At 36.7% G+C, this 24,898-nt stretch overlaps 1 protein-coding gene and 1 long non-coding RNA gene across 5 annotated transcripts in view; one reads left to right on the top strand and one right to left on the bottom strand.

Annotated features, from left to right (window-relative positions):
- Positions 1–2,439: 2,439 nt before the first annotated feature.
- LOC141399421 (uncharacterized) lies at positions 2,440–4,638 on the top strand. The gene is made up of 2 exons (XR_012411841.1): positions 2,440–2,542; positions 3,946–4,638. It is a non-coding gene; the product is annotated as an uncharacterized lncRNA (long non-coding RNA).
- Positions 4,639–10,723: 6,085 nt separating this feature from the next.
- The window catches only part of inaE (inactivation no afterpotential E), a 56,311-nt gene continuing 42,136 nt past the window's right edge, over positions 10,724–24,898 (bottom strand). Inside the window, exons 5-14 of one of the 4 annotated variants that reach the window (XM_073978102.1) lie at positions 23,977–24,078; positions 23,729–23,906; positions 23,198–23,417; positions 22,925–23,124; positions 22,329–22,859; positions 22,019–22,160; positions 21,723–21,955; positions 21,524–21,547; positions 15,166–15,298; positions 10,724–12,828 (exon numbers count right to left, since the gene is read on the bottom strand). In XM_073978102.1, the coding sequence (XP_073834203.1) occupies positions 10,831–12,828; positions 15,166–15,298; positions 21,524–21,547; positions 21,723–21,955; positions 22,019–22,160; positions 22,329–22,859; positions 22,925–23,124; positions 23,198–23,417; positions 23,729–23,906; positions 23,977–24,078 (3,761 nt within the window). In that variant the 3' untranslated portion in view covers positions 10,724–10,830. Of the gene's footprint in view, positions 12,829–14,761; positions 15,299–21,523; positions 21,548–21,722; positions 21,956–22,018; positions 22,161–22,328; positions 22,860–22,924; positions 23,125–23,197; positions 23,418–23,728; positions 23,907–23,976; positions 24,079–24,898 lie in introns of those variants that run through there. The other 3 variants (XM_073978103.1, XM_073978104.1, XM_073978105.1) reach the window with 3 other exon arrangements.

Raw genomic sequence — 24,898 nt, 5'->3', positions numbered from 1 at the left:
AAAACAACATTCAATACGCCTGAAGATCGGCTTAACCACCTGTGAAACGTAGCGTAATGGTTGAATGCGTGGGACTTCGGTTGACTCCTAATTTTTCAATGTATACAATAGGTCTAATAAGCTCAACTCGAAAGAGAATTATTTAAAAATCACTATAAATGACCTTCGCCTTAATAAGGCAAAAATAAAAAGACAATTAAGTTAAGTTGTTGGAATGGCCCGCACAATCCCTTGATTTGAACCCGACTGAAAATTTGTGTAATGAAGTTAAAAGATCAAGCAGGGGAAAGTGTCCACCAAAATATGACGACTTTTGGCAATTTATATAGGTTACGTGGGACGCGGTACCAGTACAGGTGTGCCAAAATTTGGTTGACTCATTCTTAGACGATACGCTGCCGTTTTCAAAATCAATAACTCGTCTACAAAGTACTAATGGAAGTGAAACGCTTTATCTACCATTATTTAGTAAAAACCTGCATTAATTTCTTTCAAATTTGGTCCTTATTAAAAGTTGTCATGAAGTGTCCTTATTTTTTCGCACACAACAAACAACGTAAATTCGTATGAAATATAAAACATACATAAAATATATTTATAAACAATCAAAATGTTTTTATAAACCTATTCTTAACATTTTAAGAAAACAATAAATTTTATAAACTAATGTCATTTCCTCTTTTCTTGCCCGAGTCCGTTAATATGAACACCACGAGTCTTCACCGGGTGGACATCTCTCGTTACGTGGATTTGTATCGCCTGGACTGTAATGATCAAATGTCGCCCATATTGCCTCACGCATATCGTGAATTGAATTCGAATGGCGTCGAATTGCAAGTCCATAGTAGACACTGAAGTAATAGACAGAAACTTCGAAGGCGGGACCCCAAACGATACATTCCTACTTTATGACTTCTACCTCGCCATATGGATTATAATTTAATAGGCCAGTGTACGTCTTCGAGTCTCATTCATAGGTTTCAAATGAATTCATTTCAGGGAATTCCCAACAGGTAGCCATTGTGAGAGATAGCCAAATTATGCAAAAAGAAGTCTAAACTCACAAACCACTACGGATTCTCCACTTTGAAAGGTCATATCCCAACATTTTTTTTTTTTGATTTTTTAAAATTGACAAGTAGGGATAACCCCTTAAACAAGCCAAGATCAACGTTAACGTGACTACAACAACAACATATGTTCTCTTTATTCTCATCTGTCGTGGTTTAGCAAAGGAAAGGCACGCTCAGAGAGACTAATGCACAAAATATTTTGAGCACCACCGACTTAAACGTTACACCCACAACGACTGATGTCCACACATATTTCAAACACGGCTGGAGGATAGTCTTCTCTATATCCTCGAACAGCTTGGCATGGTTGACGATATCTAAGTCCTTCCTAAGTTTTGGTGTTACCAATAAAAAGTCGATAAAACTAAAGCATTCGTATTCGTTTATATTGGTAAGTCCAAGCGAATGGTTACCGTTCGAATATTTACACCCTATACCACAATGTATATTAGGCCGGGGCGATTTGAAAACCTTAATGAGCCCTTCGCGTTTCTGATTCCTGGAGTTGAACTGAGCAAAAAAGTCTACTGGACCATATGTCTACGATGAAAATCGAGCCTCCCGATTTTGACTTTAAGTTTTTTATTGAAGTTTTTTGGATATTTTGGCATATAACAGCCAAACCATTGAGATTTTCGATCCAACACAAAGACAAACATTGTAGCCAAGACAGTAATTGAAAACTCTCTAATACATCGCAAAAGCTTTGGAACGCTCCTTTAGGCAGTTTTGGCCTAAAGAATGTGCAAACCTTTCGGAAAATGTCGATAAATGACATTGTGCTACAAAATTTGACCCGAAAAATATTCAAGTGTTCTGACGCAAAATTATATCGTGTTGGGATCCATGGACAACGACAATGCCTTTATTTCGTTTGGGTCACTTCGTTTTATTTTTTTATAACGGTAAAAGTAGTGAAAATCTGGGTTTCTTACATTTTCAAATTTAAACGGGCATATCCACAACGGATTTCTTTTGATTCTACTTCCTTTTAAGGGGGTGAATAATGTCTTTTGAATAAGCTATTATTGTTTTAAATCGGTTAACAAATGGCTAAGTTATAGTGGTTTATGTCTGAAAACCCCCACAAAACACCTATAAAGGAAATTCTCATAATTTTCAAAAATATAATAGCGGTATTCACTCATGTTAGTAAAGTGGCATTGTAGATCTTGTACATCTTGTTAATATTGTAGATCTACAAGTGTTTACAATACCACAACAACAAAATATATGAACGTTTAATTTACCACAGGGTTGTTAATTTACTCGACCTAAAAGTATTGTAAACATTCCATTGTACTTTTACAAGGGTTAAAACAGCTGATTGTTGTGTCGTCACTTTGTTGTGAGTTTTATTTATGTCGGAGTTTTGTTTTCTTTTGCTAGAAAAATGGGAAAAATAAAAAGAATGAAAGAATAATAAAAGAATGGAGGCCAAGAAAAAAACAATTTTTTATGAAAAAAGTGTAATAAAACTGAAACTAAAAGATAGACTTACGATTGATTTGTTTACGAAATTCACAAAAAGACATTCACACTTCGTAGTAAAAAACCCTGGTACATATAGTACATTAACAAGAGTTGTAAATCTACCACAATGAGTGAATACCGCTAATGTTTTTTTGTTTTGTTCAATATTTATTTTGAAAATTATGAGAAATTCCTTTATAGGTTTTTTGTGGGGGTTTTCAGACATAAACCACTATAACTTAGGCATGATCAGATAACAGAGTTACAGCCTAATATATTCCGTTATTTGTTTGTAGTGTAATAATAAACTCGCTAGAAGTCGTAATTATACATCAATAGTCACGAAATTTTGCACCGGGTAAGAGTATAGGTCGAAAAAGATGCCTACAATTTTGAATGATGATCTTATATTCTTTAGCGGGTGAAATTGACCATTACTTTTGTATGAAAAATATAAAAAAATTATTTTTGGTCGATATTTTAATTCCTTGAGGACATATATATTTCGCAAAGTAGCCTACATATGGAAAAAAACTACTGACCTTTCCTCTGATGTAAATTGCAATAAAGTGTTTGCTAGATAACGGGCCTACTGCCTAATATATAATGGGTTCTGTGTAGAGAACCACATTTTTATCCCATGCTATTGTCTCTCGAAAAGTTTAGGTAACACCACGAAATATTCGTCCTAGACTCCTTATTTGGTATGCCAAAATTCATATCTCGACGAGATAAAGCGATTTAGCGATGTGTGTCCGTCCATTAAAAATAGTAAACAAGCTTAAGGCCGCAATTATGGACCGATTGTAACTAATTTTTTAAGGAGGTTGGGTTCGGCCAGAATAGAAATGATTAGTTTTTGGTGATGATCGTGAAATGTTCAGGGGATGAAATGGATCAAAAACAAAATTTTAACCAATTTTGTAGCGGCTCTGTAGGTCAAAACAATAAACCGCAAAATTTTAAACAAAGTTTGAGTTTATGATGAAGAAGAAGCGCACAAACCAACGTGAAGATCAGATAATACTTAGCGGGTTAAATGGACTGAAACTTTTGTGTGAAATTGGTAAAAATTTCAATAACGTAGCGGTTAAACAACGGATGTAGTAGTACTACATAAGTGGGTTTCAATACATTTTAGTTTGTGTGAACTAAATTTTCCTTTCCTACTACAAAAATGTCTTTGACATGCTAGATAACTTTTTGGTTTTGGTCATAAGTATTATACATTATATCTCTGATATTTGATAATTAAATTTTCACAACCATTGAAAAGAAGTTCCGTGGAGAGTTATTGTCCAGGTATAGTGGTATAGGGTATCCCATGGTCGGCTCCGTCCGACTATAGACTTTTCTTACTTGTTTTTTTACTTATTTGGTTTATGTTTTTGTTTTTTAGTTTCATTCCAATGATTTGTTAAGGCCCTGGTGCACCTGCAAAATATCGATAACTACATTACAAAAAATATATTTCGCTGTGGACGTTTACATTTCAATATTGGAAGTTTTCTTTCATATTCCTTGAGGATTATCGAGTGTGTAGTCAAGTATTGCTGTTTGTTTAAGGTTTTTCTATTACACTGGTGCTATCACCATTAAATTTGGATTTTTTTTTGTTATAGAATGAACTGAGGCGATATTCGTGGTCCAAGACCAATTCAAATAATTGTTGACTCTCAACTTAGGATATCATTTCGATTATATTTTAATAAAATTTTCAAAAGAAAGTCTTAAGATTTCTCAAACAAATTCTGTGTGTTAAATTTATTTCCACCTGTAATTAAAATACGCGCATTAACAATTTGCTCTTAAGATTTAAGCATACAAACCTTTAAATAATTTAATATTTTGCAAATAAAACATTTTAACATTTTAAATTTTATTTTTTTTATTCCCATTTTTATATAATTTATTTGAAAATTATTACAAAATTGTTACTTTTGGAAATTTCTTAATTTATTTATTTTTGTTTTAATTGCATTCATTGCGCATTAGTTATGCATCTCTGGTTTACGACGGTATGTTGTGTTGTATAAAAACCCAAGAAATGAGAAAAATAAATGTAAAAAATAAAATTGTTGTTTTTATTGAATTTCTTTGTTTGTTCTTTGTATGTATTTTATATACATTGGCATTTTAAAATCTATATGAGGAGATCCATTCACATCACAGTCATCAATTTATGTTAAATGTTTAAATTTGTTCTCATTACATATCTATCGTCTCGGAAAGAAGTGTACATAACCTCACAATAAATTCAAAACAACAATTTACATTAGGCCGCCTGTAAAGTGGGTGTACTTCTGGTGACAGAATGTTGTGTGTGTCATCACACTTTTCACTTAATTTGACTAGAAGGAATTCTTTGCTGCTTTCCAGTCGATTGATTTTATGCAATTGGAGTTAGGTTGTTTTTATTTATTTTGACGATATGTTCGCATACATTCATGTTTCCTTCTTCCCTGATCCAGTCGTGAACACAATTTAGTGTGCAAAAAATTAAATTTATTCTGATTTCAAATACATATGTATGTTCTCAAAGCAGTTTAATACAGCAAGGACCACTCAGTAAAAGGTTTTTTTTTTTCACTAATCACAATAAGGATAGAAGAGTAAAAGGTTGTGTAAAGATGTGGAAGAAACAGTTTTCTTCAAAACAACTGTTATAGTCCATATTTATATTAGGCAATTTTCCTTGCAGCAATTGCCAGTTTGCTGGAGAGAGAGGTGAGGCATATGGTAACCTTTTGCCTCTCAACATCCTCTCTCACCGACAAACTGACAAGTGCCGCAAGGAAAATTGCCTAATGTAAATATGGACATATTTCCGACCTATGCTTTTCGGTATTATTGAAAATATATATAAAAAGCTTCGCAAAAGTGTTCACGACTGTGCACTGATAATAATGAGATCGTTTTATACTTTTTCTATCGGATATTTGGATTAAAAAGGACATGGACACGGGACGGGAGAATTCTTTTTTATTACTTTTTCATTATTATTAATAATGAAAATATTATTATGATTATTATTAAGTATGTTTGTATTTATTATTATGCGCAATTATGTTAAAAAACGGATGGCATTATCACTTGTTCAACAAATTCGTTACTTCTACATTTCCTAAGTAATGTTGTTGTTGTTGTTTTTGTAAATTTTCTACTTATGGTATTTCCTAATATTAAACTATTTGACTCTATATTGTGTAGTTTTAGAGGATGGATGGGAAATGAAGATGTCCTTATTCGTTTCCAATGGAAATATTTCAATCTTACGTATCGGAGACATAACAATTCTTCTACCAAGAGCTTACTTGAAGGAAAGAGACATAGGTCTGGCGAAAAATTTCCCTCCAAAACGAAACTTGACACCCCCATTGTCCTATCTTAGTTTATAATTTGTTAGTGTTTTGTTTTTTGTTTGAGTTTAGGTAGGTAGTAGGTATTGTATAACTATACATACTGTACACATAACAGTTAAACCAGTTAAACGTATACGTACAGTATGTGTACAACTATAACTAGCTAAGTATACATATAATAATATGAATAATTCAATACATTTAGTTTAGTTTAGGTTTTTGTTCGGTTGGTTGGTTGGTGTATAGTTAAAATATTGACTACTACAGTATTTAGTTTACTTCTTTTTTATAACAAACAATGTTCTAAACATATTAACTAGTTAGTTTATACTATAGACTACGTTAGGACTAGAGTTCAGAAGATCAGTAGGATAATAGGACAGTTAGAAAGACATCATAGGTTCAATATAAGAATTAAAAACACATGTTGCGTAAGATGAAACGTTCAGTTGAGTTCGCTGATAAGGATGAGCACACGGTAAAAGATGAGGAGTTGGTGAATTTATTGGGTTTTCAGCTGCGTGATAGGCTGACTTCCGTATTGTCAGTTGCTTTGTATTTCTGCATGAAACTAGGAGTTTTTAAATCGAGTCATTTTATGAAATTGCAGTAGTGGGGAAATCGATTTAAGAACCCCTAGTTTCATGCACAAATACAAAGCAACTGACAATACGGAAGTCGGTCATAGCTATCTGTAATACGCACTTCTTCGCATTCTTTTGAAGGCGTGTTGAAAATATGACGCAATGATTCCATTGTGTTGTGCGGAATGATCTAGGAGTAACGACGTCCTAGGTTGTAATTGCTGTTAATCTTAGTTGGTTAAAAAAAGCAATACATCTATGTATGTACTTGCACATGAACATCTTAGAAGTTTTAGTTGTTGCAAATATTTCAAAATATTGTATGTATCCCGACGGAAATGCATCACTACAATGACAAGATTGAACCAGGATAAGATTGTCATTCTTGATATAAGTCAATGTTGCTCAATATATTTCGTTATATTCTTGATTGGTTGATCTTTACATAACCTCGACCGATAAAACAGACATTGTTCTTAAGTACAGAGAGTAGGGCAGTCCTGCTACTAAAGCATGGCATGGCATTATTCTTTTCAGGCTCTTTTAATGAAACTGCCATTGGAAAAATGTCTTTACTAATCCCCAAATGATGATCACAATGGACATCAAGGTCTCCGAGTGGAGTGGCTTCCATCACAGCAGCTGCGCATCCCCAAACAAAACTCCTAATGAGATGCAGTTTCCTTGAGCCATATTGAGCCATAGAAGTAAGGACACACCATTTTAAGTATATCGTCAATCATTTGGCGCTTGAATTAGCAACATTTTTTGATATTGTCCAGCACTCCACACTATATGAGGGCATTGAACAGACGACCATCCGGACAAGTTTGAAACGTTGGATAATCAATTATTCGTGTAAACGCCAATCATACATGGAATTCAGGAATAAGAAAACACAGCCGTGTATAGTGAAACACGTCATTCCTCAAGGTAGGGTGATATCACCTCTAGCTCTCCTGTATTCCACCCGCTCTAGACGGTATTGAATTCGTAACGTATGCGGTTAATTGTACGATTTTGGTATCATTTGTAAAACGCTGAACACCTATTTGACTGATCTTACCACATTTTTTCCATGCCAGGAATATGCAAATATCCGCCACTAAATCTACAACCACTTTGTTCACCACATGGACTGCGGAGGTGAACACTGAACTGATTGTAATGGTCGATGGTATCAGAATTCCGGCCACTAACTAACCCAAGATTTTAGGGTCACATTCTACAGCATATACAAGCTGAGATGTAGGAACAGAGCTCCCAAGTCCCTAGCCAGCAGTACTTGTGGGGCAGATAAAAAATGTTTTGTGACCACATATAACGTGATAGCGGTCTGTGGTGTGGTCCAGAATATACACGAGTGCAACGCAATGAAAAAAATATTCAAACTTGTCAGAATGTCGCCCTGAGTACCACAACAGAGTGCCTCTTCATGTCCTTCAGTGGGTCATCTACATGAGGAGACAATGATTATTCCAGTACAGCAATATAATGGCAAGCTTTCGTTACAGTACTTGCTCTGGCATTAACGTGAGATCCATCCTAATCACTATATGGTACATAGGACCCTCACCCAGGTCAGATCAGGAGGGATCTTCATGATCTAAAGAAAGGGGTCTAACGTTACAAGAGAGAATCCCTAGACCAACAGGCATATCAAGTAGATTAAAATTACAGTCACAGGGATACATTCGCAGATGCCACAAACGACTATCTTGTGAATGCGGTCCTCGAAGAGGATCCCAGCATATGACACTGGCCCGCACGACGCACTGAATATTTTCAACTGCCTTACCAAACCTACTCAACTGACTCCAGAAGATATGTGGTTACATCCCATCGTAGCAACGAATCTTGGATCTATACGTATGAGGCCGAAACAAATCAACAATCGGCCGTGGGGGTCTTCGAAGGCGAGCCAAATCCAACGAAAGTTTTCCATGGAAGAATCACTTTGAAGCAAATGGATGCTTGTTTCTTACCATGTTGCTACAATAATTCTATTAATTCTGTGTGGTACACTACAATTTCTTTGCCTGTAGTCTCTTGAGAAATTCAAAAACATGAACAAGAGAAGGCGTATCATTGTGGACCATGACAGTGTGCCAAAAGGCATTGGTGAAAATGACATGTCAAAGCATTGGTGTAAGTGACATGCTTTGGATCCAAAAACGAATATCATCTTTTGGGGTCCACGCTCATATAAAATTCATCGATTAAGATGATAACAAGTAAAAAAGCATCATTTAGCTTTGCCGACAGAGATATACAGTCAGCCAGTGTATATTGAAAAAAAAATTTTTCCCAAAAACGTATGTATTTAGGGGGTTTTAAAATTTTTTGGATATATGAACCGACAAAATTGTTGATTAGGATTAAAGATCAAAAGTTTTGCGGAGGTGATATTTAAAGGAATGAATCGACATTGACCATTATGGAAGAAGATCTCCAGCCACTACATATGGTGCCATAGGGGGTTTTTACACCCTTCGGGCTGTTTTCTTAAGAAGTATGGACTTGCCTGAATTTTTATCATCGTAATTTTACCATCGTAATTGAGGCAGAGAATGCAAGTTGCTTCAAAAAAATTAAAGTGATTCGATTGCAGGTCTTAAAGTGAAATTATCCGAAATGTTGTGTGGGAGGTACCGGATGGAGTGGACAAATATAGTCCATATTTGAACCTGATCTCTATCTGGTACATATATTAGGATGTGTAAAGTATGGACCAACTCGGCCACTCCCTTCAAGAGTTACCGTACGAACAATTTTTCCGAACAATTTTGAACTTTTGTGGGGGAGGGACCTGAGGGAGTGGACCGATATGGCTTATCTTCGAACTTAAACTATGTTTGGACAAAATATTACTAAGGCCAAATTTTGGACCGCTCGAGAGTTATCTTGCGCTCCAACCACCTCACACGGTGTCTGGGGGTTTTTGGCAACTTTCAGGCTATTTTCTCAGGGCGTGTGGACTTGCCCCTGATGAAACTTGTACCGTCGTATGGGGGTCAGTGAATACAAGTTGCTGAAACAAAAACCAAAGCGATTCGAGAGCAGACCCTAAACTGAAGTTATCCCAAATTTTGTGGGGGGGGTACCCGAAGGAGTTGACCGATTGAGTCCATATTGGAACCTCATCTAAGTCTGGTGGACATTTCACGATTTGCAAAGTATGGACCTAATCGGTTAAACCCTTCAAAAGTTATCGTACGTACAAATTTTCCGAACATTTTCGAACTTTTGTGGGGGAGGTACCGAAAGGAGTGGGCCGATATAACCCATCTTCGAACTTAAACTAAGTTTGGACAAATTTTGGATCGAATCGGTTGATCCGTTAGAGAGTTATCGTGCGCTCCAGCCAGACAGACAGACGGACGGACGGACATTGCTTAATCGACTCCAAATTGTCTGAAACACATTTCGTCCAAACATACTTGGGGTCTAAAACCATTATTTCGATGAGGCCCGTATGGAAGTGTATATACCCTCGTTAGCATAAATGCTGAGGGTATAAAAAGATGACATGCCAGATCACTTGCATCTTTGGCGTCGAAATATTTTGCTGGGATATCCATGCATATCATTGGCAGAGACGTAAAATGTATAGAAAAAAATATAGATAGCCATCATCTAGCTTTTAAAGACTTCTTAACTAGTAGATATAGTGGTCAGAATTTCACAACGTGTCATCTTTCACAATCTTCATCTCTTTTTTTAAACATCGTGGGATGGTAACAAGGAAAAATGGGAAACGGAATAAAATTCTTCAGGTACTTTGTAGTACCTTTTGTGTTACGATTACTAAACGGCATAGAAACGGGTCTAAACGGGCGCGGTACATGAATATTCCTCATCAAATTCGATCAGCATTGTGTTCGACACCACCCCCCATTACCAATGAGACAAGTAGAGTTGGGCAAATCTATTTCTTTTGTGTATTCACACGTTTCCATAGTTCTGATCATTGGAGTTGATACTTAAAAAAACCTCTTCCTTGGGGATGAACTAGATAGTTCCGGACCTACACAACTCTAATGAGAAGATTGTCAGCAGCAAGGCCGCTTCCAACGCGGTGTAATCACATTAAAAAATTGGATTAGAATTGGACTGTACAACCAACAGAGAGTACCTTCCGATTGCACGAATAAATTATAAAGATTTAGCTGCAGTAAGGTGTATCTAACTTGAACTCAACATTCAACGTTACATGTGATCAATTCATAATTTATTCTTATTTATTCTTATTTATTCTTCTATCATAGGACTCTTGTGTTCTTTGGTTTTACTAGAGAGTTCGTGTAGATGTTCCTTTTTAGTTCATTTAAGATTAGATTATACCGTACTTTCATTTAATATTTTACTAGGCTGTCTCGTACCATTTGTAACTAGAATTTCAGGTAAATTGGATCCTGTAGTTGTTGTGGTGGCTGTAGTAGCGGAAATGTTATATGATCTTCTTGCATCAACAACGCCACTCCCACCACCACCACTTACAATACAAGATGGAGTCGTGAGTCCGGAGGGATATATACAATATTTGTTTCGTTTCCGCCCAAGCAATGATGGACTTGATAATATCGACATTTTGCTAGGGCTTTGTACTGTTACAGTCTGTGGCTGTGGTTGTGTTTGTGGTGGTTGCTGATCTTCATCGTTGTTTGTTGTTATGGGATACGTTGTGGTGACTGTTGTGTATGGTTCTGTGGTTGCAATTGTGGTTGTGGATGTAAATGCGTCATAGTGTAGGGGAAAGTGTGATTCTAAGACACCTGGAGGAATAATTGTTGCTATTCGTTGGGTATGATTTTCTTGATAGTTTTCAGCTGTCAGAGACGACGATTCCTTAAGATCTCTATCCGCATCGACATCATCATCATCCCCAATGTTATTGTGATTTGAGGATGATACTCTTTCTATGGACGAGTTGGCGCTATAATAGTCTCCAGTATCTAGAGACGACATAATATTAAGTGTATTTTTCTGACACGATGATTCTTCATCATCCTGGTCATAGAGAATACTATCACCGCTGGCTGTTAACTGTATTATTGAGACTTCACTCGTTATTGTTGTTTGGCAGACTTTATCGTCTTCCAATTTGGTGGTTTCAGTTGAACAAAGGTTCTGGCAGTTTTGTTCAACTTCTACTCGTTTCCTCTCCCCATTTTGTTGAGGTTTACTTTTATAACTGTCGGCCGATTCAAAGCTATCATCGTCATCACTTGAATTTTGACTTGGTTGGTGATGGAAAAGCGGATGACTAATAAAAACTCGGCCCATACGTTTATATTTGTCCAGATTTCGTTTGTCCTCAGCACATGTCGACAGATTTTCAATGAACTTTGGTGCTCTACGCATTACCTTGGGAGTGTGTAATTGTGATTCGTAAATATCTTCTTCTGGCGACATGGACATGCCACCATTGTTATCACAACCGTTTTTCGTCAAATCGCTGGCCACACCCTCGTGCAGTTGTCGATCAAGACCTGTGCCCAGACTGTTACGTGAAGATATACTGGATATCTCTGAGAGAGTTTCAGGACTAGCTAAAGGTGCAACACCCCAGTTATCGGTACGTTTTTTGTTCGCATCGTCTGTATCGTTCACTGAAGCCCGACGTAATGGAGGTATTACCAATGACTTTGGTTTGCTGGCACTGTTTGGACCCTTCTCTGATGAATGACGTTGTAAATTACCCATTACAGTTGCAATTGGTGACGCTGGTGTTGGCGGTGTTGTATCTTCAAATGCGACTTGTTTCGTTTTTGTGGCATTTTGTTGTTCCATTCTATAGGAGTGTGTAGCCTCATTACTGTGTATGGAGACCATGGGACTTCTGCGTGCTGCCGCTGCCATTGCCACCGTAGCTATGCTATTCTCCGCAACCGATGATATGTCACACTGGATACTGCTCAATTGGCTACGACTGAGGACACTGCCCGCCAATGATGAGGCTTTACTGGAGCTTATACTTTCACAAAAATGCGCATGTTTATGAATCATCACTGGACTGTGGAGATTGGTAAATGATGTTTCTAAACATACTCTTTGTTGCTGCTGCAGGAGTTGTAGTTGCTGTACCGTTGTCAGCGTTGCATGCATTTGGGCTTCGGTGTGATTTGTCGTTGTATTCGAACGCGTATCGGCGGTGTGATGTGAAGTTTGAGAAACGCCATCACCACCATGCTGCTGCTGATGAATATCTTCGGCATTCGAAATGTTATAACAACTGTAGACATCCTGATTGCTACGCTGAATATCGTTTGAGGCCATTGAAAATGCATTTGATGCCTGGCGATGAGGTTTTCGTGGACCACTGGTTGTTACCACCTAGAAAAAGAAAGTGCAATTATGAACATATTGGGGAAAAACAAGTAAAAAAGTGTCAGCCGGCTTTGCCGACAGATATATACCCTCAGCCAATATGAAGTGAAATTTTCACCTATGGACAGATCGAATGTATTTAAGGTCTCTTCAGAATTGTATGGCCCTTTTGGACATTTGAACCGACAAAAATGTTGATTAGGAATTAACTGCACTAAGACACAAATATTGAACTTTAGTGGAGGAGGTACCCTTAGGGAGGACCGATATGGGCCATTTTAGAAGTTAAACTAATTTTAGGAGATCCAAAGTTTGGACCAAATTGGTTGCCCCATTCAAGTGATATCGTCGTCCTAGCATTTTAGTGACATTTTTAAATATTGGGGAGAAGAACCGGAAATTGTGGACCGATATTGCCCTATGAAATTAAGTTTGGATATAATATGACAAAGACCAAATGTTTGACCAAATCGGTTTAACAGTTCGAGAGTTATCGTGCTCTTCGCCCGCCACATATGGTGACATAGGGGTTTTTTACACCTTTCGGGCTGTTTTCCCAAGAAATATGGACTTGCCCCTGAAAAGACTTTTACCGTCGTAATGGAGGTAGCGAATGCGAATCGTTTCAACAAAAACCAAAGTGATTCGAGTGCAGATATGGCTTATCTTCCAACTTAAACTAAATTTGCACAAAATATTACGAAGACCAAATTGTGGACCGAATCGGCACATGCGTTCGAGAGTAATATTGCGTTCCAACCACTACACACGGTGTCATAGAGTTTTTTTGCACCTTTCAGGCAATTTTCTCAGGAAGTATGAACATGTCGCTGATGAAACTTGTACCTTCGTATGGGGGGCACTGAATACAAGTTGTTACAACAAAAATCAAAGCGAACAGGTCCTATGCTGAACTTTTCCGAAATTTTGTGTGGGAGGTACCCGAAGGATTGGACAGATTGAGTCCATATTGGAACCTCATCTAAGTCTGGTAGAAATTTCACGATGTGCAAATCGGTTACTCCCTTCAAGAGTTATCGTGCGCACAAATATTCCGAACATTTTCGAACTTTTGTGGGGGAGGTACCGGAAGGAGTGGACCGATATAACCCATCTTCGAACTTAAACTAAGTTTGGACAAAATATTACGAAAGCCAAATTTTGGACCGAAACGATTGATCCGTTCGAGAGTTATCGTGCGCTCCAGCCAGACAGAAACACATTTCGTCCAAACATACTTGGGGTCTAAAACCATTATTTCGATGAGGTACATTTTCATATAAAAAGTTTTGTCTGTCAAATTTTGATGTTTGTTTGCCTCGTTGAAGAAGATTTAGAGCTTCAAACACGATTTTAAATGACTCCGACGGGGGACAAGCGAAATGTATACCCAATTTACCCCAAAACATTGTGCAATTGAGTGAAAATATTAAGCAGTTTCCGTAAGGGCGACACCTACAAAAAATAAGCACACTACAATCTCTTTGTCTATACGATTCATTAGTCTATGTGGGTGGAACTTGCTTAAGGAAATGAAACCAAACTTAGATTAAACCATGGCATAAATTGCAGAAGCAAGACTAAAATATGTATTTCGCAGAATAGGGGGTCCTTATATGGGATGATCTTAGATTCATTACAAGATGTTGTCAATGAAGCTAAGATGATCCCGTGTATACTCTAGATCGAACTCATCCTTAACTTGATAAAAATCTAGTAGGGATCGCTTTATTTTGGTAGGGTTTGAAAACTTTGTAAATATAGTTTTCTATCAGTCCATATTTATTTGGGTCTTTGAACTGATTTGGTATAATAAGAATAATCAATAAATTCGGCGAATTCTCCAGGTGATTTTGAAATGTTAACCACACTTTTTGTTCCAAGCACACAAAGCAGAAAAAAAAATTAAAAACAATGTAAAAAAAATAAAAATCATGAATTTGCGATAAAAAAACAATAAATATTTATTTTCAAATACAAAATAGAAAAAAAAATTTCATTTCTATCTATGTCTTGGTTCAGATAAGCTAATTAAAGGCTAAACAATGATATACAAAAATATAAAAATGTATATACAAAATCTTACAACAATTAATAATAAAAATAATAATTACAAATATGTACTTAAATAAAACAAAATACAAAATAATTTCAACACAAAAGAGATTAATTGATTTCTTTTTTCTTTTAAATTACAAATGACAGTGCAGCAGAGATGATGTGGAGGATGGAGAGAGAGACATAGTCTCATCAAACATGTTGGGTAATTGTATGAGGGGGACTGCTTGTCAAATTGGCATTACTACTGGCCGATGATGTATCATCAGACGCTTCGGCAATTACCTTCTTTAGGGCAGCTAAAATCTTATCCGGCATATGATCCTGCAGCATAACCGGTGATATTAGAACTTCATCGAAATCTGTTGTATCAGCCCAGATTGCCTGATAAACGGGTTCACGACTTTTCAGAACATTTCTGTAAAACAAAATATGGAGAAAAGAAAAAAAAACAGAGGGGAATTAATTAATTATTTGGTTAAAGAAAATTCGACTTAATTTCAACACACAAACATTTAACACATAGAACACATTTGTTTTATTATTTATAGGGGAACATCGAATTTATACAACACACACAAATTTCAAAAAATAACATTGATTTGTTGCTTTCCCTTATTGATGTTCCGAAAACTTCAAAACAGTTTGATTGATGTTCCTATTTAATTTCATGCATTATACCTTTTAAAGCAAACAAATATTTCAATTTTGGGGCTATATCATATAAAACTCCTTCATATATACAATAAATATTTATTTTTTCTGAATAAATATATTTTTATATGAAAATTACCTAAAGTATTTTTTAAAACTATTTCTAATAATTTAAAATTGGAAAATACTACTAAAAGAAATTTTTTTAAGTGTTGTTCTTGGAACGCTTTGAAATATTTACCGCAAGTATGTCCGTATAACGTTCGAAAGCTTATCTAAGTCTGCGGGTAAACACCGGCTATTTGCCATAAGAAGTTGCTGGCCGAAACATCTGAGTTGCAGACAAAAATCGTACATACTTTCCTTAACCAATTGGCAAGGATTCAGATAAATCACAAACCAACACTTAAGAAAACTACTCTCTGATATTCGGGTAGCAAAGAGGGATTTTCAAGACACCATCACTGCTGTAGCCGCTCGCCACATTCTTGCTGGTAGAATACTTGAAGTGAGGCCTAATTTCACAGTAGAGATTAGCGAATGAGTCTGATCAGTTTCTTCCTACGAAATCTACCGATATCAGAGTCAGAGATCTAACATTGGAAGTCAATAGATTGGTCAGTGAACACAAACGGAAAAAGTGGTTAGACCATATGAAGTGCTGTAACATTGGAACCGATAGTAGTTAAAGGAATGAGTAGACATCTGTCATGTTTAACGGCGTGGTTTTCTTATGCAACAAATATTTCAATAATAGGTACTAAAATGTTTGTATGTACAATTTTTCTGTTTATAATTCTTTTCAGACTAGTCAATAAAATAGAGAAATGTATAACCACAGCCTCAACCTTCAAAATACCGAAAATCGGGAGATATCGTTCTTAGGGGTGCTATATGAAGGCCTGAACCTAAACCGACAAATTTTAGGTTTACCCCCAAAGGTACCGTACTATAGGGGCTATCCGAAGACGTGGACCTATACCGACAAATTTCAGGTTGAAAGTTGTATGCCCCCAAGGAAGACTTAGTACATACCAAATTTCACCCATTTCGGAGGGATATTGAGGCCGCAACCTTCTAAATACCAGAAATACGGAGGTACCGTTCTATGGGGGTTATATGAAGACGTGGACCTATACCGACAAATTTCAGGTAGAATGTTTTATACCCCCAAAGAAGACTTAATACAACATTTCAGACATTTCGGAGGGATATTGAGCCCACTACCTTCAAAATACCAGAAATCCGGAGGTACTGTTCTATGGGGGCTATATGAAGACGTGAACCTACACCGAGAAATTTCAGGTGGAAAGTTGTATACCCCCAACGAAGACTAAATACCAAATTTCAATCATTTCGGTGGGATATTGAGGCTACAACTTTCAAAATACCGAAAATCGGGAGGTACCGTTCTAGGGGTGCTATATAAAGAGGTGGACATATACTGACAAATTTTAGATGGAAAGTTGTATACTCCCAACGAGGACTTTATACAAAATGTCAGCCATTTAAGTGTGATGTTGAGGCCACAACATTCAAAATACCGAAAATAGGGAGGTAACGTTCTATGGGCGCTATATGAAGACGTGGGGCTAAAGGGGTAAAGTTTCATACCCCTAATGAAGACTTAATATTATATTTCAGCCATTTCGATGGGATTTTTAGACCACAAATCCTTGTATATATTTTTGCATATGGTTTTGCATATGCTCATTTTATGCAAATATGTAGAACTATGTCAAAATATGCACTATATGCAAAATATGCAAGATATGCAGACATTTCTGTGCCTAATTCTTTTTATTTTGTGATCAAACGAGTTTCTATCTAATCAGATTTTTTCTACGACCATCCTAACAATATATGCATTTGCATAGGATTCCGCTGTCTAGTCATGTACTGATTACGACGGTACTTCATTTGTAGCCCAGTCAAAATAGACATTGCAATAGCAAAAATTCCCAAAGAGCTGAATTTTGGTGGAGAGCTAGGGTTTGCCATTAGAAGCAACGTCCTAAAAGTCCCCATCGATCCCATGTGTGCAAAAAAGTTATTCGGGGCCAAAGTCAAATTTTAAGATGTTTAGGTTTTCGGATTTATTTTTTGAAAACGGTTGATCTGACCAAAAAGTGACCAAGATAAATATTGTAGACAGAAAAATTATCTACAAGTTTGATCTTTATAATTTTTTCCTAGAAGGAGCCATTCTTAAGATATAGCTGTTCCAATAAAACACTTGATTTTTATACCCTCAGCCTTTAGGCTAAAGAGGGTGTATACACTTTGATACGATGAAAATGTGCCTCATCGAAATAATGATTTTAGACCCCAAGTATGTTTGGACGAAATGTGTTTCAGACAATTTGGAGTCGATCTAGCCATGTCCGTCCGTCTGTCTGTCCTGCTGGCGCACGATAACTCTCGAACGGATGATCCGATTCGGTTCAAATTTTGGCTTTCGTAATATTTTACCCAAACTTAGTTTAAGTTCGAAGGTGGGCTATATCGGTCCACTCCTTCCGGTACCTCCCCCACAAAAGTTTGAAAATGTTCGGAAAATTTTTGCGCACGATAACTCTTGAAGGTTGTAACCGATTTGGTTCATACTTTGCCCATCGTGAAATATGTACCAGATGAGGTTCCAACATGGACTCAATAGGTCTACTCCTTCGGGTACCTCCCACACAAAATTTCGGATAAGTCCAGTTTAGGACCTGCTCTCGAATCGCTTTGATTTTTGTTTTAGCAACTTGTATTCACTGCCCCCCATACGACGGTACAAGTTTCATCAGGGGCAAGTCCAAAATAAATAGCCTGAAAGTTTCACAAAACCCCTATGACACCGTGTGAAGTGGTTGGAGCGCAAGATAACTCTCGAACGGATCTGCTGATTGGGTCCAAAATTTGGCCTTAGTAATATTTTGTCCAAACATAGTTTAAGTTCGAAGATAAGCCATATCGGTCCACTTCTTCAGGTACCTCCCCCACAAAATTTCAAAAATGTCCGGAAAAATTGTTCGTACGGAAACTTTTGAAGAGAGTGGCCGAATTGGTCCATACTTTACACATCCTAATATATCTACCAGATATAGATAAGGTTAAAATATGGACTATATTTGTCCACTCCATCCAGTACCTCCCAAACAAAATTTCGGATAAGTTCACTTTAAGACCTGCTATCGAATCACTTTTATTTTTGTTGAAGCAACTTGCATTCGTTGCCTCAATTATGATGGTAAAAGTTTTTTCAGGGGCAAATCGATACTTTTTGAGCAAACAGCCCGAAGGGTGTAAAACCCCTATGGCGCCATATGTAGGGGCTGGAGATCCACTTCCATAATGGTCAATGTAGATCCAATCCTTTTAACATTTCCTCCTCAAAACTTTTGATCTTTAATCCTAATCAACATTTTTGTTGGTCAAACGCCCAAAATTTTTAAAAACCTCTAAATACATACGTTTTTGGGGAAAAAATTGTTTTAATTTATACAGGCTGAGGGTATATTTCTGTCAGCAAAGCCGACTGATACTATTTTACTTGTTTTTTATACCCTCAGCATTTATGCTATCGAGGGTATATACACTTTCATACGGGTAAAATGTGCCTCATCTGGCTGGAGCGCACGATAACTCTCGAACGGATCAATCGATTCGGTCCAAAATTTGCTTTTGTAATATTTTGTCTAAACTTAGTTTAAGTTCGAAGATGGGTTTTGTGCAAACTTAGTTTAAATTCGAAGATAAGCCATATCGGTCCACTCATTCAGGTACCTCCCCCACAAAAGTTCAAAAATGTTCGGAAAAATTGTGCGCATACCTTACACATCCTAAAATATCTACAAGATATAGATCAGATTCGAATATGGACTATATTTGTCCACTCCTTCGGGTGCCTTCCACACAAAATTTTGGATCAATTCACTTTAAGACCCCTCTCGAATCACTTTGATTTTTGTTGAAGCAACTTACAGTCGCTGCCTCAATTACGGCAGTAAAAGTTTTTTCAGGGCCAAGTCCATACTTCTTGAGAAAACAGTCCGAAAGTTGTACAAAACCCCTATGGTACTATGTAGTGGCTGGAGAGCTCGAAGCAAATACTGCGTTCGTCCACACTTTGGATATTGTAATTTTTCTTCGAATATTAGATGAAATCCGAAAGTGGTGCTTATAGCTCCACTCTTTCCGGTAGCTCCCCCCCAAAAGTTCGAAAATATTCGCTAAAAAGGTACGCGCGATTTCTCATAGACGTAGCAACCGATTTTGGATCTCTAAATATTATCGAAACTTAGTTTATGTTCAAATTTGGGCCATATCTGTCCAATCCTTGAGGTACCACCCACACAAATGTTTAACATTTTTGTATGGTTCGAGGATCCTTTTGACATTTTTACCGAAGGTTTTCTTAGTGGCCCTGTTTACAGCGTTATTATCTTTTTCGTATCTATCGATATCCCTGCAAATTTTTGAGCTTTAATCCTATCCATACTTTTGTCGGTGCATACGCCCAACATTTTGAAAACCCCCCTAAATACATAAGTTTTTTTTTTTTTGCGAAAAAAAACACACAGGCTGAGGGTATATCTCTGTCGGCAAAGCCGACTGATACTTTTTTACTTGTTTTTGTTGGAGATGACCTGAATGATAGAAGATTTCTTGCAAGTGAAAAAGGAAACCCGAAGTTTCGAACTCATACAACTACCAAATTATGTGACCAGTTTCAAGGTTAGTTAAACAGCTCATCAAACATGTCGGCTGTAGGAGTAACTTCTCTGTTATGGAAATTTGATTTCTCACTTCCAATGCGTTTTTACAGCGACGGATATTTGTCCGTTCAACCTGCATGGCTTCCATGATAAATGCGTAGCCTTTGGAAGTTATGAGTTTGGCTCTGAACGTTAACTCTTCGTGACAACACTTTCAATTTAGAAGTTTAGGACTTCTTGCTTCTGACACCCCACACAAAAGTTTAAAATTGTTCGGCTTATGCACTGCTATCCGCATCGCCGGTGAAGGATTTATTTGTTCATGACATTAGTTGTTGTTCTTGTAGCAGTATAGAAATCTAGGTGAAGCACAGGTTTGATGCTGGGTTGGCAGCCGCTGGCCGAAACACTATGGTCTCGGGTCAATCCGGTACGAAAGAACCCGCTGCCGTGGGATTGGATGACATTAGTAGTATTAGTTTTCTTTTTAGTCATATCGTTATATAGTGTTATATATCTTAATTGTTTGCTTAAGACTGATATGAAATATAATTTAATAAAATTTAATACCATATTTCTTAGTGCCTCTTCTGTTTGTCGATTTGAAAATGGACGAACGAAAAACTTCTTTGCGTTATTTTACATTGAAAATAAAAAATTCGGAAAGTGAAGTTTGGGTGTTTTTTTATTTCTTCCATCTTCTTTTCGACATGGTGAAAAAGGCTCTTGTGCACAATTCCTCACCCATGTGGTAGAATGCTAGCCCACACAATCCCTATACAAAACAAAATCGCTTAGGCCGCCATCAGCTGTTCTGTTCTGTATATTAGTATACCCAAAGTGACAACATACATGTGAAAAAGCAGATAGTCTGATGGCGGCCTTATTATTTATATACATACAGTCGAACTTCTCTATAATGTAGCACTTGGGGACCGACGAATTACTACGTTATAGAGACAATTCGTTATAGAGACATTGTTTTGTGTGAGAATTTCCACTTGTTCTTTAAAAACAATTTCGTTATAGAAAAGTCCGCGTTACTGTTAATATCTGTCACCCATCGATGAATTTTATATTGAAAAAAATAGATTACTGGAAATATTTTCCTGACAAAGTGTGTATTTATGTTTGTATATAACATTTAACATGCAAGTTATAAACAAAAAATAGATTTTTTAAACAAAAGACAGGCATGCAACTTAAAACTCTACTCTCATATATCTGATTTGTTCATAAGGTAAAGGGTATTTTTTGTTTGTTCTACATGAAACCAGCTTTCCTACCTCCAACCTCTGTCATATTTTTTCCTGTAATTAAATTATTTGCATATTTTATTGGTATTGGCATAGAAAATAAGCAAATAAATAAATAGCAATAAAAAGCATTAAATTATTACGTGTTTTCTTCAAAAGTTTTACAATTCAATTACAAAGAAAGGAAAAACAAATAATTCAGAATAAAATTGGAGTTTAGGCTACTTACTCGTCTGCTTTGGGATGATGACGAACTATGTGTATAATACGTCCCGGAGGATATAGTGGTTGATGTAAGGTTAAAGCTATTGAACTATCTGTGGGATGTGTACTCGTGGAACGAGCTGTGCCCCGCTCCTCTTGATATTTATTTATGTGGGTATCTTTGCCAGACATTTCCAGTACCGATTTGGGTTCTGGTCCACAGCCACAGCAAATAATTGAACATGATATAGTTTTCCACTAGAGAGAGGGAGAGAGAGGGGTAAAAAACTGTCGTGTTTTTTGGAATTCTTTTATACATACCTTGGGATCTATGCTGCGTTGTATGGCATTTATGAGATCAGCCCTTAGGGCTTCCATTTGGTATAAACCTATGCGGGGAACAACATCTTTGCCCAATACCACAGAGGTTATAAACGATTTGGAGTATTCAACGGCGGGCATGCTAAATGTTGGAGAGTAATTAGTAAGAAAAGTGAACATTTAAATTGTTGTGAATAGTTTATTGTGAAGCTTATTCATATACTATTTCGGTTATTGGATTTATGTTTCAAAAAAGTTTTATATTATTGTAATCTTCACTAGTTTTTATAATAACATTCATTGTAATTACCTTAAAAGTCCTCCCGGCGGAGCATAACCAAAACATTGTACCGATGGATAGTCTGGTTTCAAGAGTATTGCCAATATTGAAGCAGCTCCAGCACCCAATGAATGTCCCACTACTACCAAACCAAAACTATCGGTATTCCTTTCCGGGTTCTTATTCAAAGCCCGCTCTATGATATTCTCCTCCTGGAGTTTATTTTTAATATAAACAGCAGCCTGAACCATACCCTTATGGCCCAACCAATCATCACGTGGTGGATTTAGGGGCAATACTTCAGCTTCAGCATTTAAATCAGTGAGAATATCTTTCATACTGAGCGTACCACGTATGCTTATCACAATTTTCTTTTGGGTATAATCGATGGCCACAAAAAATGGCGTCTCACCAACGTCCACGTGATATGTGACATAAACGATTTCAATGTCACCCACTTGTAAAGTCTTTTTAAGGGCAGCATAGTTACAATAACAACAATTATCCTGAATAACCTCAGTCTCAGTTGGTGCCGCACCGCCAGTACAACAGGCAAAGCATCTGAAAAGTAGCAGAAAATGCAATTAACAACTGATTAACTAAGAATATGCATTGCAGTATCTTACTTAAGTTCCGGCACCAGATGACAAACTTTGGAACGATTTATAATAAAGTACATGGGCCAGCCATAGGCACCCTGAGCAAAATACATATAATGTATAACAGTTTGAAAGAACTCATAATTTTTGACATCATTTAGGGCAAGAAATTGCGTGCGTTCTGTTATGGGTACACCACTTAAAAATTCGTAGGTACCATTTTTTCTCTGGAAACGGAATTACAAAAGAATTTATCAATTATTTATAAAGCGTGGCAAAAATGTGTCAAACAAAACTAACCTGCCGGACAATGGCCTCTCTTTCGAGACGTTGAAATTTACGTAATAATACTAAACCGGCCACAACATCGGACGGCACAACGTCCAATTCCCTGAAAAAATCACTTAATAGCCTAGCTATGTCGGTAAAAGAGTTGCGAGTCTGTTCTGAGGAACCCATACAACAGAAAAGTAGGCGACAACGTTGGTCCCAACTGTCTTGATATGCTCGTATTACTTTTCTGCAAAAAAGGAGAAACAAAATAAAGGGTTAACCAAATTTTATACAGAGTGTTTCGAAATGTTTAGAACTGAACATTATCTGACATATGAGGGACATTGTTAAACCTTTGTAACTGTAAAGGCCCCGGTACATAAGGGACATGGTAGTCACGCTTAAGTCATTTTTGTTAAAACCAAAAGGCAAAGGTCAGCCTAAATGGAATTTAGATCGTTCCGTCTTTATTCTTTTACCAGAAATGACTTTAGTAAGAATGCCATGGCCCTTTTGTACCAAGGCCTAAAGACTTCACTGTTTCCTGTTTGTACCTACCTTTGCCGCCAATTACGATTCATGCTATTGCTGCGTTTGTAATTGAAACGAGATTCGGTTTCCCGCATTGATCGTTGATATTTCTTCATTTTGACCCAAGATCTTCCGGCTGTGTCAAAAGTACACCAAACTGTTATACACGTTACAAAAACTAAAGCCCAGCTTGAGATCACAATTGCTGTAAATAAAATGGCGGTTTTAAATTATATTAAGATGGAGGATTTATAAAAGATGTGTTTTTATCTTACCAAAGAATATTTGTTTTGGTGTATTGACTGGAGAATCCAGATAATACCTAGATAGCCATATTGATCCCAGGATTAACCATGATATATCAAATAGCATTACAGCTACAACAAAAGAGAGAGAGAGAGCTTAGTTAATATTTAGAAATTATATGAAAATAAAATTTTAGTTAAAACAAAAATAATCAGTCCAATTACGAATATATTACTCGGAATTTTACGCACGGAAAGTAATTTTAAAACGTGAAATTTTTTATAATCAATATTTTGGAACGTTGAAAACTACTAGAATCACTGAATTATGTAATCGACACCCTTTTTTGGAAATAATATGGAAAAAAAATTGTAAAATTCCGCACGGAGGGAAAAATCGTTTCAAAATCAACACCATATGTTGTCAACATGATCACAAGCGTGTTCATTTTTTTACCTCGGCTGTTGTCATTTTTTTACTCTGGTGTCAACATGTGCACATATGTGTTAAATTTTTAATATTTCGACCACAAACGTGATCACATTGACCACGGTACTTTGTCAATTCTCGATATCGCCGACAACATATCGTTGTCAAATTGACAACGGCGGGCTCAAATCGACCACAAACGGTGTTGATACACTATCGACAACGGATGTGGTCAGTTTAACCACGTATGGTGTCAGTTTTTCTAGGGAAAAAACATTTCGAAACCGAATTCGTTCGATCTACTAACAAACTGCTGTTATTGTAATGGCCAGTTTCTCTAAGACTATTCGAATTCAAATTCGTTCGAATTACTACCAAACTTATGTTGTAGCAAATGTTCATTCAAATATTTTTAAAAAATATACGTCTTAGTGAAACAGGTAATATTTTTTTATTGATTGGAAATAAAAATTATTTAAAAATATTTTCAAAAAAATAGGTTTGTTAGTTATTCGAACTAAT

This window comes from Musca autumnalis, unplaced genomic scaffold (assembly GCF_047663935.1).
Source record: "Musca autumnalis isolate F117 unplaced genomic scaffold, ASM4766393v1 scaffold_3, whole genome shotgun sequence".
Taxonomy (NCBI): domain Eukaryota; kingdom Metazoa; phylum Arthropoda; class Insecta; order Diptera; family Muscidae; genus Musca; species Musca autumnalis.
Note: the sequence above shows the minus strand (reverse complement) of the source record. Positions and strands in the feature narration are given on the sequence as shown.